Source organism: Dendrobium catenatum, unplaced genomic scaffold (genome assembly GCF_001605985.2).
Source record: "Dendrobium catenatum unplaced genomic scaffold, ASM160598v2 fragScaff_scaffold_1145, whole genome shotgun sequence".
Lineage (NCBI taxonomy): Eukaryota > Viridiplantae > Streptophyta > Magnoliopsida > Asparagales > Orchidaceae > Dendrobium > Dendrobium catenatum.
In genome coordinates this window covers 262,899-276,841 of record NW_021319607.1, presented here as the reverse complement: position 1 = coordinate 276,841, position 13,943 = coordinate 262,899, and the positions used below count along the sequence as shown (strand labels likewise).

The 13,943-nt window shown below is 36.1% G+C and overlaps 1 protein-coding gene across 1 annotated transcript in view; it reads right to left on the bottom strand.

Annotated features, from left to right (window-relative positions):
- The window catches only part of LOC110099972 (proteasome adapter and scaffold protein ECM29), a gene marked incomplete in the record, with an annotated part of 142,753 nt that overhangs the window by 104,642 nt on the left and 24,168 nt on the right, over window positions 1–13,943 (bottom strand). The window contains 3 exon segments of the mRNA XM_020827318.2: window positions 2,352–2,460; window positions 9,149–9,227; window positions 9,369–9,456. Coding sequence (XP_020682977.1) covers window positions 2,352–2,460; window positions 9,149–9,227; window positions 9,369–9,456 — 276 coding nt within the window.

Genomic DNA, 13,943 nt, shown 5'->3' with positions numbered 1-13,943 from the left:
TGATATATATATATATATATATATATATATATATATATGATGTTTTCAATTCACATATTGTACATTTTTTGTACATTACATCTCCGAACTATACCCAATAGTACACAAAAATAGTAATTGTAATACACGATGACCTAAATGCACAACAAGCTAAACAATACTTATATAAGGTTCAAGCATACAAGAAAGAAGTAATAATATGCATGCTCATCTTTTAAACTAACATGATCATTTTTTTATAGACATAATTAACTTAATGTAGTGATAAATTATAAAGAAAATTGGTTTTGGCATTTAAACAAATAAAAGGCATCTTTAAACCCATAGCATAAGTACTTTTAAGATCATGAAATGCATATGTCAAGTATGAAATCATGAAGTGCACTATATTTATCAATTACTTGCACCAATTTCATTTTTGTGTCGATAAGCTTGTCGCATATTTATATCATTGGTTGTCACCTGAACCGTAGGCCCTAAAAACCACTGATGAAATTTGGGCAATCCAACATAATAATTATCAATGACCTCTCAATCTCAAAGCTGAACTTTATAGTATAAAATTTCTAAGATAGAGAGTCATGAATTTTCCTTTTCCACATCGACATCTTTCTTTTTAAACATAATAATCATAATTTTTTTCAATTTAAGATAAATTCCTAACTACTTTATTGAAACTAAATCCATTAACATCAAATAATATTTTTACGTCAAATTAATTTTTCCACATTCAAACCTTGAATCCTATAAAACAGAAATAGAATTATTACCCAAAATCTTTATTTCTCCTCTTCCCCTTTTCTTCCTCTTCTTTTTCCTCTTCATCCTATCCTTCCCATTCTTCTCTTCTCTTCTTCTTTTTTACTTCTTTATTCCTTCTCTATTTCCCTAGCTGAAAGCTTCCATTTTTTTTCCTTATTCACTTGCTTCACCGTGATCCCATTATATATTTACTTTTTCTTATCATTTATTTCCTACCCTTAACTACCCAAGACTCTGTTCTTCCACCTACAACTACTGCCTCGGAGTTTCGGAACGGAATAGTGGGATAAAGATGATAATGAATAAAGGTTGAAGTTGGAATAGATAGATTTAGGCTATTTAAAATCTAATTGATCAATTATGTAATTAAACAATCCTATAAGTTATTCTTATCATCAATTTATCCTTGCACGACACAAAATTTTAGGAGATTGTGTTCTACTTATTAATGAAATAATCGGCAGGCTCTTCATCTTGAATTATCTAAAAGAATTCAGTTTTCTTTTAAGAAAATAAATGATATATCAAACAAGTTTTGTGGAATTTTTCACAATTCTGTAACATAAAATAGAAAAAAAGAAACACTAAAGAAGGATTAAGCAATTGAAAAGCTCTAAGAGTAAAATTTAATTTATAGAAAGACGTAACAGTTCAAGTGTTCAACAATAATAGACATGAGACTTTAGAGCGAGCATCAACAAAACATAACATCCAGGTCCTTTGCCATGATATAAAATGAAACGTCAATCTTCAGAACCACCACCAAGAGCGATTGATCTCAAGAAATTTGAAAAAGTTAAACAAGCAGAGACCACAAACTTGATTTGAATAGGATTATTTAAAATGGGCTGCTACCTCAACAAAACAAAGGAAAAAATAGACATTGAAGGGCTAAATTAATGAGATTTTAATGCTAAGTGAAATATGTTTTTTTTTTTTCCCCTATACAATGACAATACCGGAGGAGAAATACCGAAGAATAACACAAGGGATGACTAAGGCTTTGGACAGCATTATGGCACAAAAGGTCTAGATTCCACGAGAATATAGTGTGTTGCAGCGAGCTAATGCTCACTTTTTCAACTCTAAACACAAGTATCAAGTCCAGAAAAGTGAAAGTGAGACAGCGGCAAGCCCCATGCAACTCCACCAAATTGGACCTAAGATGCACTTTTAGCAATGCACCATTAAGTGCCACGGCTCAAGCTGGCCAAAACTTTTCCAGTAGTCTGATTGTGCACTTCATACCACCATGCAAGCCATTCAGTAGATAGCTAATTAATTTATGCCACAAATATGAAAAATTCATTTCTAATATCAAGGTGTCAAGCAACATAAGAGAGAAAACCAATATGCGGCATAATAACCATCAGATTGAAATAAATCAATACAGAAAACACCAAAAATAATCAACAAAAAGTTTAGGTAAAAAAATAACACAGTTCAGCTAGATAGAACAAACTCAAAGGTCTGCAAAGCAACACTCTTTGGAGTTGAGACTGTATGATATAATATCAACAAATGACAAAAAGACAACTTGCTAAATTCTGAAATACAAAATTCAGCAAAAAAAATTGCTGATTAATTACCTTGTATGCAATTCCAAGTGAAGTGACTGACTCCTGTATGGTAAGGCGAAGAGATTGGTCTTCCAATTTCAACAATGTGAACAACCGAACAGCCATGTCAATTTTGTCTCTGCCCGATAAATAAATATATTATATGACCATGTACAAGTAAGATTAGTTGATGGTGTAGCCAAGCAAAACATAAATAGAATAAAAGTGACCTTCAATCACATTTGCCAAGCAAAACATAAATTGAAAACATAAACATACACTAATATAAATTAAACAAGACATCAATATTAGCCTCATTCTAATTATTTCTGGTCAGCATTATAAATTACCATTCTCCAATTGTTCCAATTGGGTGATAGATGAAAACTCAACCATACACACAAATGCAAGACCTTAAACCATGACCTCTTGGTTGGAAACATAAGCTCCCAGCTAGGGGTATCAACTTTTAACCCGACTCGGACCCGACTCGGAAAATCCGGGTTGGATCTGACCCGTTTTATAAACGGGTCGGGTTCGGGTTCGCAGATTCGACCCGTTTGATAAAACGGGTCGGGTCGGGTTGTTTATATCCGGGTCGGGTCGGGTTCGACCCGAACCCGACGGGTTGACCCAAATTGACACCCCTACTCCCAGCCAAGAGCCTATATAAGTGTTCGCTCAAGAAAATTGATGCTAGGCACGAACCCCGCTTTCTAGACTTATGATTTTATTCTTCTTAAGGCAAATTGATTTTTAATTAACCATATTTTCCCATAGGATTGTATCGGGGTTTATTTAGATCTAGCTCGTTACTTCCTATGAGCGCAAGCCCTCATAGTTAATTATCCCTCCTACTTCGTAGGAGATAACTTTTAATTAAGAATGAATCACTTTAGCATGGCTTAGAAAACTTAATTTTTAGTCTTGTTTGTAGGGAATGGACGTAAGACCCAATCAAAATGATATGGTTGTGACATCTCGGGAATACTATAAATCTCAATCTATCAATGCTAACAAACAATTAGTTGCAACATCTAGGGAATCTGAATAGCAACCATAGGTTGTGTCCTTTTAGGGATCCCGAGTAGATTGGAATGGTTTAATGTGAGATTTTATTTAAGATGAGGCTTATAGCTCCACTTAGGAGTTACCCGCTAGTTTGATTTATGATGGGGCTTACGGCACTGCTCAAGAGTAGCCCAGTAATTTAGTTTAGTTTGGGGCTTATGGTTCCGCTTAGAAGTTGCCCGATAATTTAGTCTAGTTTGGGGGTTTACAGTTCCACTTAGGAGCTACCCGCTAGTTTGATTGAGGATGGAGCTTACGCCTCTGCTTAGGAGTTGCCCGTAGATTTGATTTAGGATGGGGCTTATGGCTCCGCTTAGGAGTTGCCTATTAATTAGGATAGGGCTTAAGGCTCCGCTTACGAGTTGCCCAGAAATTTTGTTTAGTTTGGGGCATATGGCTCCGCTTAGGAGTTGCTCGTTAGTTTGATTTAGGATGTTCCGCTTAGGAGTTGCCTGAAAATTTGATTTAGGATGGGGCTTATGGATCCGATGAGGAGTTGCCCGTTAGTTTGATTTAGGATGGGGCATGCGGCTCTACTTAGGAGTTGTCCATTAGTTTGATTTGGGATGGAGCTTATAGTTCTGCTAAGGAGTTAATTTGAGTTAATTTGGAATTTTGAGTTTGAGTGTCGGGTTTCGAGTTTGTACTCAGTTGGAGTTTTGTATAAACGTTTAGTGTAAACACTTATTTATTTATTTATTTCATTTTTTATTTATTTAATTAATCAATTAAAAAACTTTTTAATTCATTAACTAATTAACCCATTAATAAATTAATTTTAAAAAATTAATTTATATTTGGTTTATTTTATTTTGCCTCAATTATGTAATTAAAAGAAAATTATTATTATTATTATTATTCTTATCATGTAGAAATTAATTGTATATGTATATATATATCAATCATTTAATTAAATTAATTGATTAGGATTTTAAAAAGTACAGGTTTAGCTTATGATGTTTTTGGAAGTCCTTGGCCAAATGAGTATTTCACAGAGAGCCGGCAAGTGATTCCATTAAGAACAATTTTGATTCTTTGGAACAACTCGATGAATTTAGTCGGTCCTTTTTTTGGTTCCCAATAACCATAGATCAAACCTATCCAATTTTTATAGTGTGATGGTTGGTTCTTCACGAACTGTAATAATAAATTTAAAGTACTCTCCAATTGCTCTCCAATCAGTTTATTTTTTTGAAAATTCGGCAACCTCCATTGTTCCCTCCCCACAAATGGAGGTTGGGACGACACTTGCTTCTTCCTGGCCAGATCTAACATATGACGGCACGGGGTCTTCAATTTAATTTCTTTCCGATTGGATTTAAGATACAAAGGTGTGAGGTCTTCAATTCAAGCATTCCTAACCGGATCTAAGATATAACAGCGCAGTTTTTCAAATAAAAATACATGTTTGCTTTGCTTTTTTTTATTATTATATATATTTTTCTTTATACATATAAACACTCCTGTCTCACAATTTGTATTAGTAAGTGAAGACAGGAAGAAGGCTTTCTTCTATGCACTTATAGTTTGGAGAATTATAGAAGCAGAGGCGGAGTCGAGTGTTAGGAAGGATTGGACTGTGCAGTGACTAGCGAGAATCGTGCGCACAAAGATAGACATTCAGGAGGGTCGCAAGTGGTGCAGGCATGGTTTTGAGCGGGGACGGCATGCACGCTACAGGAGCGCGGGTTGAATCGTGTGGCAGGTGTCACACGTACAAGCGGGTGAATTTCGGATCGTGGGCTAGGAAGCGTTCACACAGTCAAATCGAAGCACGCTCACGTGTGGATGTTCATATAAGCAAGCAGGGGGGGCGGACCGGATTGAAGTGTGCTAGTGTGAAAGTGTTCGAACGAGCGAGCAAGGGGCGAGGCAGATTGTGGGCCAGAGCAGAAGGGCGCACGCTGGTGCGGCAGGTTGGAGGTGGAAGTGAGGGTTTTGTGAGGAGACGAAAGAAATGAGCGGGACGGAGCAGAGCATAAGTTTTTTTTTCGTTTTGATTCCCAATATTTTTGTATTAATCGATTGGATGTGTCGTATCTGAAGCAAAGCACTTGTTCTATTTCTTTATTTCTTTTTTTTATTATCTCTTTTTTTTTTATAATTCAACAATAAGTGATGCATGTGGTACCAAAACCTAATGTGTATTTTTTTCACACAACTACAATACTTACCTAATTTTTTGTGTTTTTAGTTCAACTTTACTTTCATCTAAATGTCACATCGTGTATCTTCTATACTATGTTGTACAAGTTCAAATCACATAAGTTTATGTTCTACTATTTTGTTCTACTATTTTATCTCTAATAGATGCTACTCTTATTGTCTCTCTAATACAAACATTTCAAACTCTATATAGCCAACTTTATCATGCATCCATCTTAACATTCTCATTTCCATCTTGTTAAAGTTGATTATTAGTAAATAACTTATCTTCCACAATTTGATCCACAAAGCATATACAACCTATTTGCAATTTTAAAATGTTTGTCATTAAGTCTCTATGATATTCTCTTATCTCATAGTATTTTTGACTCGATTTTAAACAACCAAACCTAACTCTGCAAGGTATATCATCATTCTTCTATATAACAAATTCAATATAATTAACCCTAACACACAACATAACACTTTATCCTCCATTAGCATTGGCAACTAATCATAAGCCATTATTTTTTGTAAGGTTTTGTCAACATTCAAATTTTCTACTAATTTAGTAGATATCTCACCAACTGGAACTATGTCATCTACAAAATATATAATCAAAAATCTCACTATGAATATACTTTGTTAGCACGCCTATACATAATACAATAAAATATGAACTAAAAAATTAATCTTTAATGCAATTCAATTATGATTATAACTCTTTAGTCACTCCACCATTATTTCTAATACTAATAAATACTCTATCATACATATTTTTCATAACTTTGACATACTTTGAACACATTCTTTCTTCAATACACACAAAATAACTTCTCAAGTTTTTACTTTTGCATATTACTATCATCCTTATAATCAGTATAAATACTAAGCATTTATCTTTTTCAACCTCTTAAGAGCACAGTCGTTTCTTTAATAACCTTTTTGTACCATCTTACTTTATCACTAGCTCTACATGCTTATGTATTCTAAAATTTTTATAGTCCTGTTTATAAAAATTAGCTATAGTGCCCATGTAAAATTTGGCTCACCTTAGAAGTCCAATTTGCCTCTAGTAACAACTTAACTTGAAATATGATCAACTTCTAACAATTTAAATTCGATAAGGCAATTTTTTTTTTTTTTGTTATTTTCACTCTATCCTTAAAATTTACCCCTATAAATAAAACATTACATTGCGTGCTCAATCATTCACCTACAATCCCCTTAAAATATCTTTAGAAGGATTTTTCTGTCATTCTATGTTAAGATGAGTATTTTAATGGTTTGATGCTACACTTTTGAAAGTAACTAAATGTGTTTCTTATTTCTTACAATCCAACAACAACAACAACAACATCAAGCCTTTGTCCCACTATAAAATCAAATATAGCTTTTTTCATCACACTTCTATCTCCTATTATATACCGTGAATCTCCTTATTGCCTATTTATTAGAATCTAGTGTCCATTTAGCTTTAACCTCAATAAATATCATTTGCTTCTATCACTGCCTAAAATATATAATGTAAAAGATTAAACAACTCCCACAATTGGTTTACAAACTACCTTCTTATCAATCTTGATGAACATAAACACTAATCACACACACACTGATCAAATCTCTACCGCATTCCTACTATAAACCCACCCAGTATGCAACAAATTTACCTCCTCCAACCTCCATGATGTAAAAAACATTGGCATGGCAAAGATGATGAAGATAACTGGTGCATTTATCTCTTTTGTTCGTCCCCAGCTGCAATTCTCGCTTGCAAATACCATAACTACAAATCCATCTCCATTTAAAACTTAGCTTGGCAATTAGCACATCGAAAAGGCACAATCCTGGCCTTTATTATAGAAAACCAGCACTCCATATACTGGCATCATAGTTTAAAATTGCGCAATCTGAGGCGTGCTGCGCCTTTGCGGAATTTGCTCCAAAATAGCCTCAAAGCCTAGGCAATTCTTAGGCATCATGAGGCGTACGCCTCAGGTGGAGTGAGGCGCACCTCACTAGCGTTATTGCGCAATTTCTTATGAGGAGTAAGCCTCTAACATGGGGGCCCACTTACTTAAAAAACATCTTAAATTCTTCCTTCTACCCACTTACCCGACCGAAGACCCACTTACCAGACCGAAGACGTCAACCGAAGCCGCGCAGGAAGCACGCAGACGCCCGATCCGGCTATCCCGCACGTTTCCGCCGCCTCTCCCGCCGGTGAGTCCTTTGTTTCCGATCACCCCTCTACATCACTTTTTCAAGTGTTCTTAGGGTTTTTTTTCTTTTAAGTTTAGGGTTTGATTTTTCAACTTAAAGGAAAGCTAGGGTCATAGTTCTCGATACCGCTATGTACATGCTCAGTACCGCTAGGTACATGCTCGATACCGCTAGGTACATGCTCAGTACCGGTAGCCCGGCATATTGTTGTATTCATCATCTTTAGTAATAGTTGTTAGTATTAGTATGCTTCTTATGTGCTATTAAATTATATATATATATATATATATATATATATATATAGTGGGCAATTAACATGACAATAATCATTCTTATTGAACAAGGAAGATATGACATTCATAGATACAATTGGAGAAGAAGATTCTCTTGAAGACCCATTTAGTGATGGGACATGATTTGATTTAATATGTTCTTTCTTATTGTACTTTGGGAGTTTTGATAGACTTATATTTTATGATTCTGTACTTTAGGATATGATTTTATTGCATCTATTTTCTTACTTTCCACTAATTTCACTTGTCATTTAGATGTTTTTATTGTATGATAGAATCTTACTATTATTTACCAGCTAAAATCCTTAAATTCTCATTTACGCAATTTGAAAAACGTCTCGAGGCTTATTTGCGCAATTTTAAACCTTGACTGTCATCACTAGCAGAATGATCCAAATTTATGCAAGGATCGCTAGCTATGTTCACGGGAACAACTAAATCTCATGGTCTACTTTATCTTCTTGTTCTTGGTGGTAACTTTGGCATACTTTAGTAAATCACTCTAGACGCTGCTTGTTGCAGCTAATTTCTAATTTTTGTCCATTTCTAACCTTCTCTTGAACTTCAGATTGAAATTGGCCAAACCATGAGTAAGCCAGGAAGTTACGAAACTTGAATTTGCGAACTCTAGAAAGTGATTATTTTTCTCTTTTCATTTTATTTCTAACGAAAAACTAATATTGATTCTTCCAACTAATTATCTAGTATTTTTATTCAAAGTCCACAAATTTCATGTAGCCAAAGTAATCATAGTTGTAAACCTAATCAACCCATGAATACTTTTATCACAATTGGACTAAATTAATGTCTCAGCCAATCTTGCATATTTTTTACTACAATCAGTTTAAATTGTGTTGCACAACTTATCACCACACCATAGCAAACACTCAATAATTCACATAACAATTAAGGTTGGTGGTGGTGCATAGCTTTTGAGGAGCCACCCAGCTCAAGGCAAATTTAAAATATGAATTCATTTTATAAATTTTGGCATAAATTTTTCAAATGCTTTATCAAACTAACATCAACCATCAACCTTTGTTATCTAGGCCTACGGATGAAAATGATAGTTTTAAATAAAATACGAAGACATACCTGAAAAGTTGGGGCATGCGAACAGCAAGCAGACCTATTGCTTGGAAAGCAAAAGATTTAGCATCTTTGGCAATAGCATCTGTACGAAATTGACATTAATATCAACTCAGTAATTCAGCATAAAAATCTACAAATATTTAGATTTGTATGATGTAAGCGCTCAACAATGTTTGGGACACCAATGAGGGGAAAATAAATAGGATTAGCAGGAGAAGGCAACCTGTTTCAGCAAGTGAGGAGCCATCAAGCTGCCTCAGTATTGCATTCAGGATAACAGGGCCCATAAGTTTTAATCGGTCAATTAATGCCTGCGTAAGAAAATAAAGAAGCTGATAAAGCAAACACCACAGAAAAAATTAATGCTTTATTGACATGAATCGAAATATCCTAGAACAGTAACAATGAACAATGAACAAAAGTATTCAGGCTGAAATAAGAAGAAAAATGTGCAAACCGACTACATATACGGTTATGTGTGTTTTCAGATACATTTTATCTATTATAAGTCCAAACCTTAATAAACTTTCAGCAGTTTTTAAGGAAACTGAAACACGAAAAAAAAATAAAAAATAAACATAAAAATAGGAAACTGAAACAGGAGACTAATAAGACAACAGCTTTCATTTCACAATTAGACTTCGTTTGGGACGGCCTGCTTGCTTTCTAAAACAGCTTTTTAGTATAAATGATGTAGAACTACGTGAGGATGCAATGATTTTGTTTAGAATTTGCGCAACTTTTGATTAGAACAACAGTGAAGAAACTATTAGCATTTAAAACAACGAATTAAAATAAGAAAGGGGTCACGCCCGCTTAGGCTAAATCACATAACCAGAGATTTGAAACTTTCAAAATAAATTAGTAAACAACGTTACGCCAAAATAGTAGTTTCAATAAGAATCCCTAATCTAAAAATGAGAATTAGTAAAAAAAGAAGTGCACTCAAAACCCTACATTTACTAAGCTTAGCAGAAACAGGACGAAGCGTCCTTCGTGACTACAATCAAACACAAGATAAAGTTAGACTCGAGAAATATGTTGAAAGGGAAAAGTAGAACCTTTTTTCAAGGATCGGTGGAGATCCTCCACTAAACGCCTTCAAACTGCTCTTCGATTGTTTCCACCAAAGTGTCCATAATACGCTCTATGTAATCTTCAACGGTGTGATCGACCCTCGTATTAACGTCAAAGAAAGTTGATTGGAGAATGTTTACGAAGACGTCCTCGTAGTAGGTTAGGCCGTATTCAATTTCCGGATCGACCATTCATAGATGTTAATTAAGTCTTCCAACGATGGCTAGTACTCTTGAAGATTGTTGAAGAAAAGAAAAGAAGTTCTCTTCAACTTGAAGTGAGGAGACAAAACCAAATTTCCCTTCAAAATCTGAAAGAAATTTCATATTTTTATCATTTAGGAGATAGGAAGAGCTAATGTCTAAAATTCAAGTGGAGAATTACTGAGGGAGAGAAGCTTGAGAGAGAGAGAGGGACGGGTATGGAGAGAGAGGGGGAGGAGGGGGCAGATGCAATGATGAGGGGGGGAAGGATTTAAATTTGTTTCCAAAATTAAGGATCTCACTTTGGAAACAAATTAAATAAAGGGGGATTAGGGAATTTTGGTTAAGGAGGTGGAGGGGGAATTTTGGAAATATTTCCAATGAGGGCTAGAGAGAATTTAGGAAATTAATTCCCCAAATTCCCTATAGGGGGCCGGCGGCATGCATGATAAGGGAGCATTAAATGGGGTGAATTAATGATGCGGACATCGGTACGCATCTATCACAGGAGGCGTCGTAAATCGACGACCATAATTTAAATCTTCAATTTTGAGTTATTTTTCTGAATTTTAGTTTTTATTTGATGTATTTCCTGTTTTACCCCTAGGTTGATTTATGTGAGTGTTGTGGCCCAAGGGGCAATTTTGTATTTTGAGTTTTCATATGTTGTGGCCTATATATAGGGCCTTAAGCTATTGTAATGAGGATGGATTATTGATATTAAAATTTTGTGCTCCACACTTGTGTTCTTTTGAGAGAAAGTTAGTGAGATTCCTATGAGAAGGAATCGGAGTTTTCACCAGCCGCAGGATGGATCCGGGCTCGTGACTTGAACTCCCTTGGAGAAGGGCAAAGCATCACCTGTCAGTCTTCGGAAGAGTCTAAGGCTCGCGGTTTTTATCTTCTATCGTTTGATTCTATCTTTCGTTTTTGTTTTTTTGTTACTCCTTATTGTTCCTCGCCGTCATTTTCACCCTCATCCCAATCACAAAACCCAACCCTCTCCATCATCCCGTTGGCCCTCCCTCTAGCCGCCGGCCTCCCCTTCATCCACCATCCCACCTCTCCGTTAATTGCCGGCTCATTTGTCGCCAGCTCACGTATTTTCAAGTTTGAAATTTGAAAATTTGATGAGTTGAAAGTTTCCAAATTTGCCCGGTGCCAAATTAGGGAAGTTTCAATGAGGTTTCAATTTTCAAATTTGAATTGAAACGGATTTGAAATTTTTCGTCATTAATTAGCTTGAGCGGATTAGGAAACACATTACACTCTCCCCAAACCTTGCCCAAATCCCCTCCCTCTCTCTCTACATGCCGCCGGCCACTATGGGGCTTTCCTCCCATTAATTCCCCAATTAAAGCATTAATGACCTCTTAATTTGAAATCAAATTTCAAATTAAGTTCTCCCCCCCCCAATTTCATTCAAAACCTGAAATTAATTTCAGGTTTTGAAATAACCCCTTCCCCTCTCTCAAGAAGCCGCCGGCCCCTCCTTGGCTCCCCCTCATTAATTCCCCCACTCAATGCCTTAACTCCCTTGATTTGAAATTTTAAATTCAAATCAATTCCCTCTAATAGCCCATCTATTTCAATTAATTGTTTCCTAACTCTAAGTCCATCCTTTTGGAAACAATTGCAATTCCTATAACAGTTTTGTTCCTCACGTCCAAAGCCTCTAATTAATTTCCAAATCTCTGGAATTACATTAGGAAATCTTTCCAAACAGCCAAAGTAATTCTTTGGAAATATTTTCAAAAGCTGAGATTCTCCTTGGCCGAAAATCTCAAGGCCCCACCTCCATTAATTCCTCTCTTGCCAACCGGAATTCTTTAAACCCAAGCCTTATCTCACTTTCCAAAATCTGTTGAGAGAAATCAGGAATTAATTCCCTAATTTCTCCCCCATAATCCCGTCAACCTCCTTACAGGTTTCCTGAATTGAAGTTTGGAAATAAAAAATCCCTCCCTGGCCCGTATACTGACTTCTCCTCTAATTCCCTATTTTTTTCCCTCTACATCCCGCCGGCTACACCACTGGAATTTCCTAAAGGTTCCATTGCTTCTCTTTGGGAAGAGCTTGGACTTCAACCTGCTGCAGGCTGAAATTTCCCAAGGCCTCACCTTGGGTTGCCACTCTTCCAAACCCCCTTCCCATCCTGAGATCTTCCTAACGGGATGGCTGTCCAGAATTTCTAAAAATTGGTAGACTGCTGTCCACTGATTTCTGCACCTCCCCACCGGCTGGTCAGCCCCAAAACTCAACCCCCTTGCTGTCCAGACTTTTCTGAACATCATTGGATTGCTGTCCAAGGATTTCCAACAAGAAGAGCTGCTGTCCAAGACTTTTAAAACCCCAAGGCTGCTGTTTAGACTTCTGTATTTACTCTACAAGACCCATCAGATTTCAATCCTCTTTCTCGTTCTACATCAATTAAGGCTTCTCAATTTGACTTTAGGAATTAGGAAAGTAATGAAATAAATCCAATTTGAATTTGAAATTCAAATTAATTTAAATTAAGTACTTTCCTAAAATAGGTGAACTAAATTAGGAAAAAAATTTTGAATTTCAAATTTAGATAATTTGAATTTCAAATTAAGTTCAAATTTCATTCACCTCAAATTAGGAAACCCAAGAAGGAAGGGGGAAGGGTGAGGTCGGCGGCTAGGGAGCTAGGGCCGGGGGTTGGAAGGGATTTCGGGTAAGGTGGCCGGCGGCTTGTGGGGGAAAATCTGTGGAGCTCGTTAGGAGGAGACGATGGCTTGGAGTTGGAGATGGTTGGATGTATTGATGTCCGGTAGTAGTGGTGGAAGGAGAAAGGGAGAAAGATAAAGAAGAAAACCACGAACCCGTCCTTCTCCAAAGTTGGTGGGTGATCCGATCTCCCTCTCCTAGGGATTTCTCTCCACTCAAACTCTCAAGTTCTCACAAGAACTCATGCAAGGAAGCAAATTTTTTTTTTTAATCATTCATTCATTACTTGAAAAATAAAACAAGGGGCTATAAATAGCCTAGTACATGAGATTCAAGAAATAAAAGATGAAAATGCCCTTGGGGATTACAAACGACATCCCTTTACTAAATGGGTACAACGGGAAATAAAATAACATAAAATAAAGCAAATACATGACACATGACTAAAACAATACAATCATAAATTAGAAGTACAATGACTCGATCGTGGCCGTAGATCGGCGGCCACGCCTCTGATAAACCTTCCACGATCTGATGTCCTCATCAATAAAATTTTTTTTATTTCAAAATTTTGTGCTAGAAAGTAGTTTTAAAAAGCAGTACGAAAGATATTCCAAATGAAGCCTTAACCATCTTGGAAATTTAAAACCAAAATCGTTCATCTATCACCATCACAGGGAAACGACTGCTGACACCTTCACAAAGCCACCAATCTTTCCCTCCCTCATCAAATCTTCTAATCATCATACTCTTCAACTTCCATCCTGCAAATCTTCTTTCTATCAGGTATTTACTCTTTCAACTCACCCCCATCCTCCCCCCGCCCC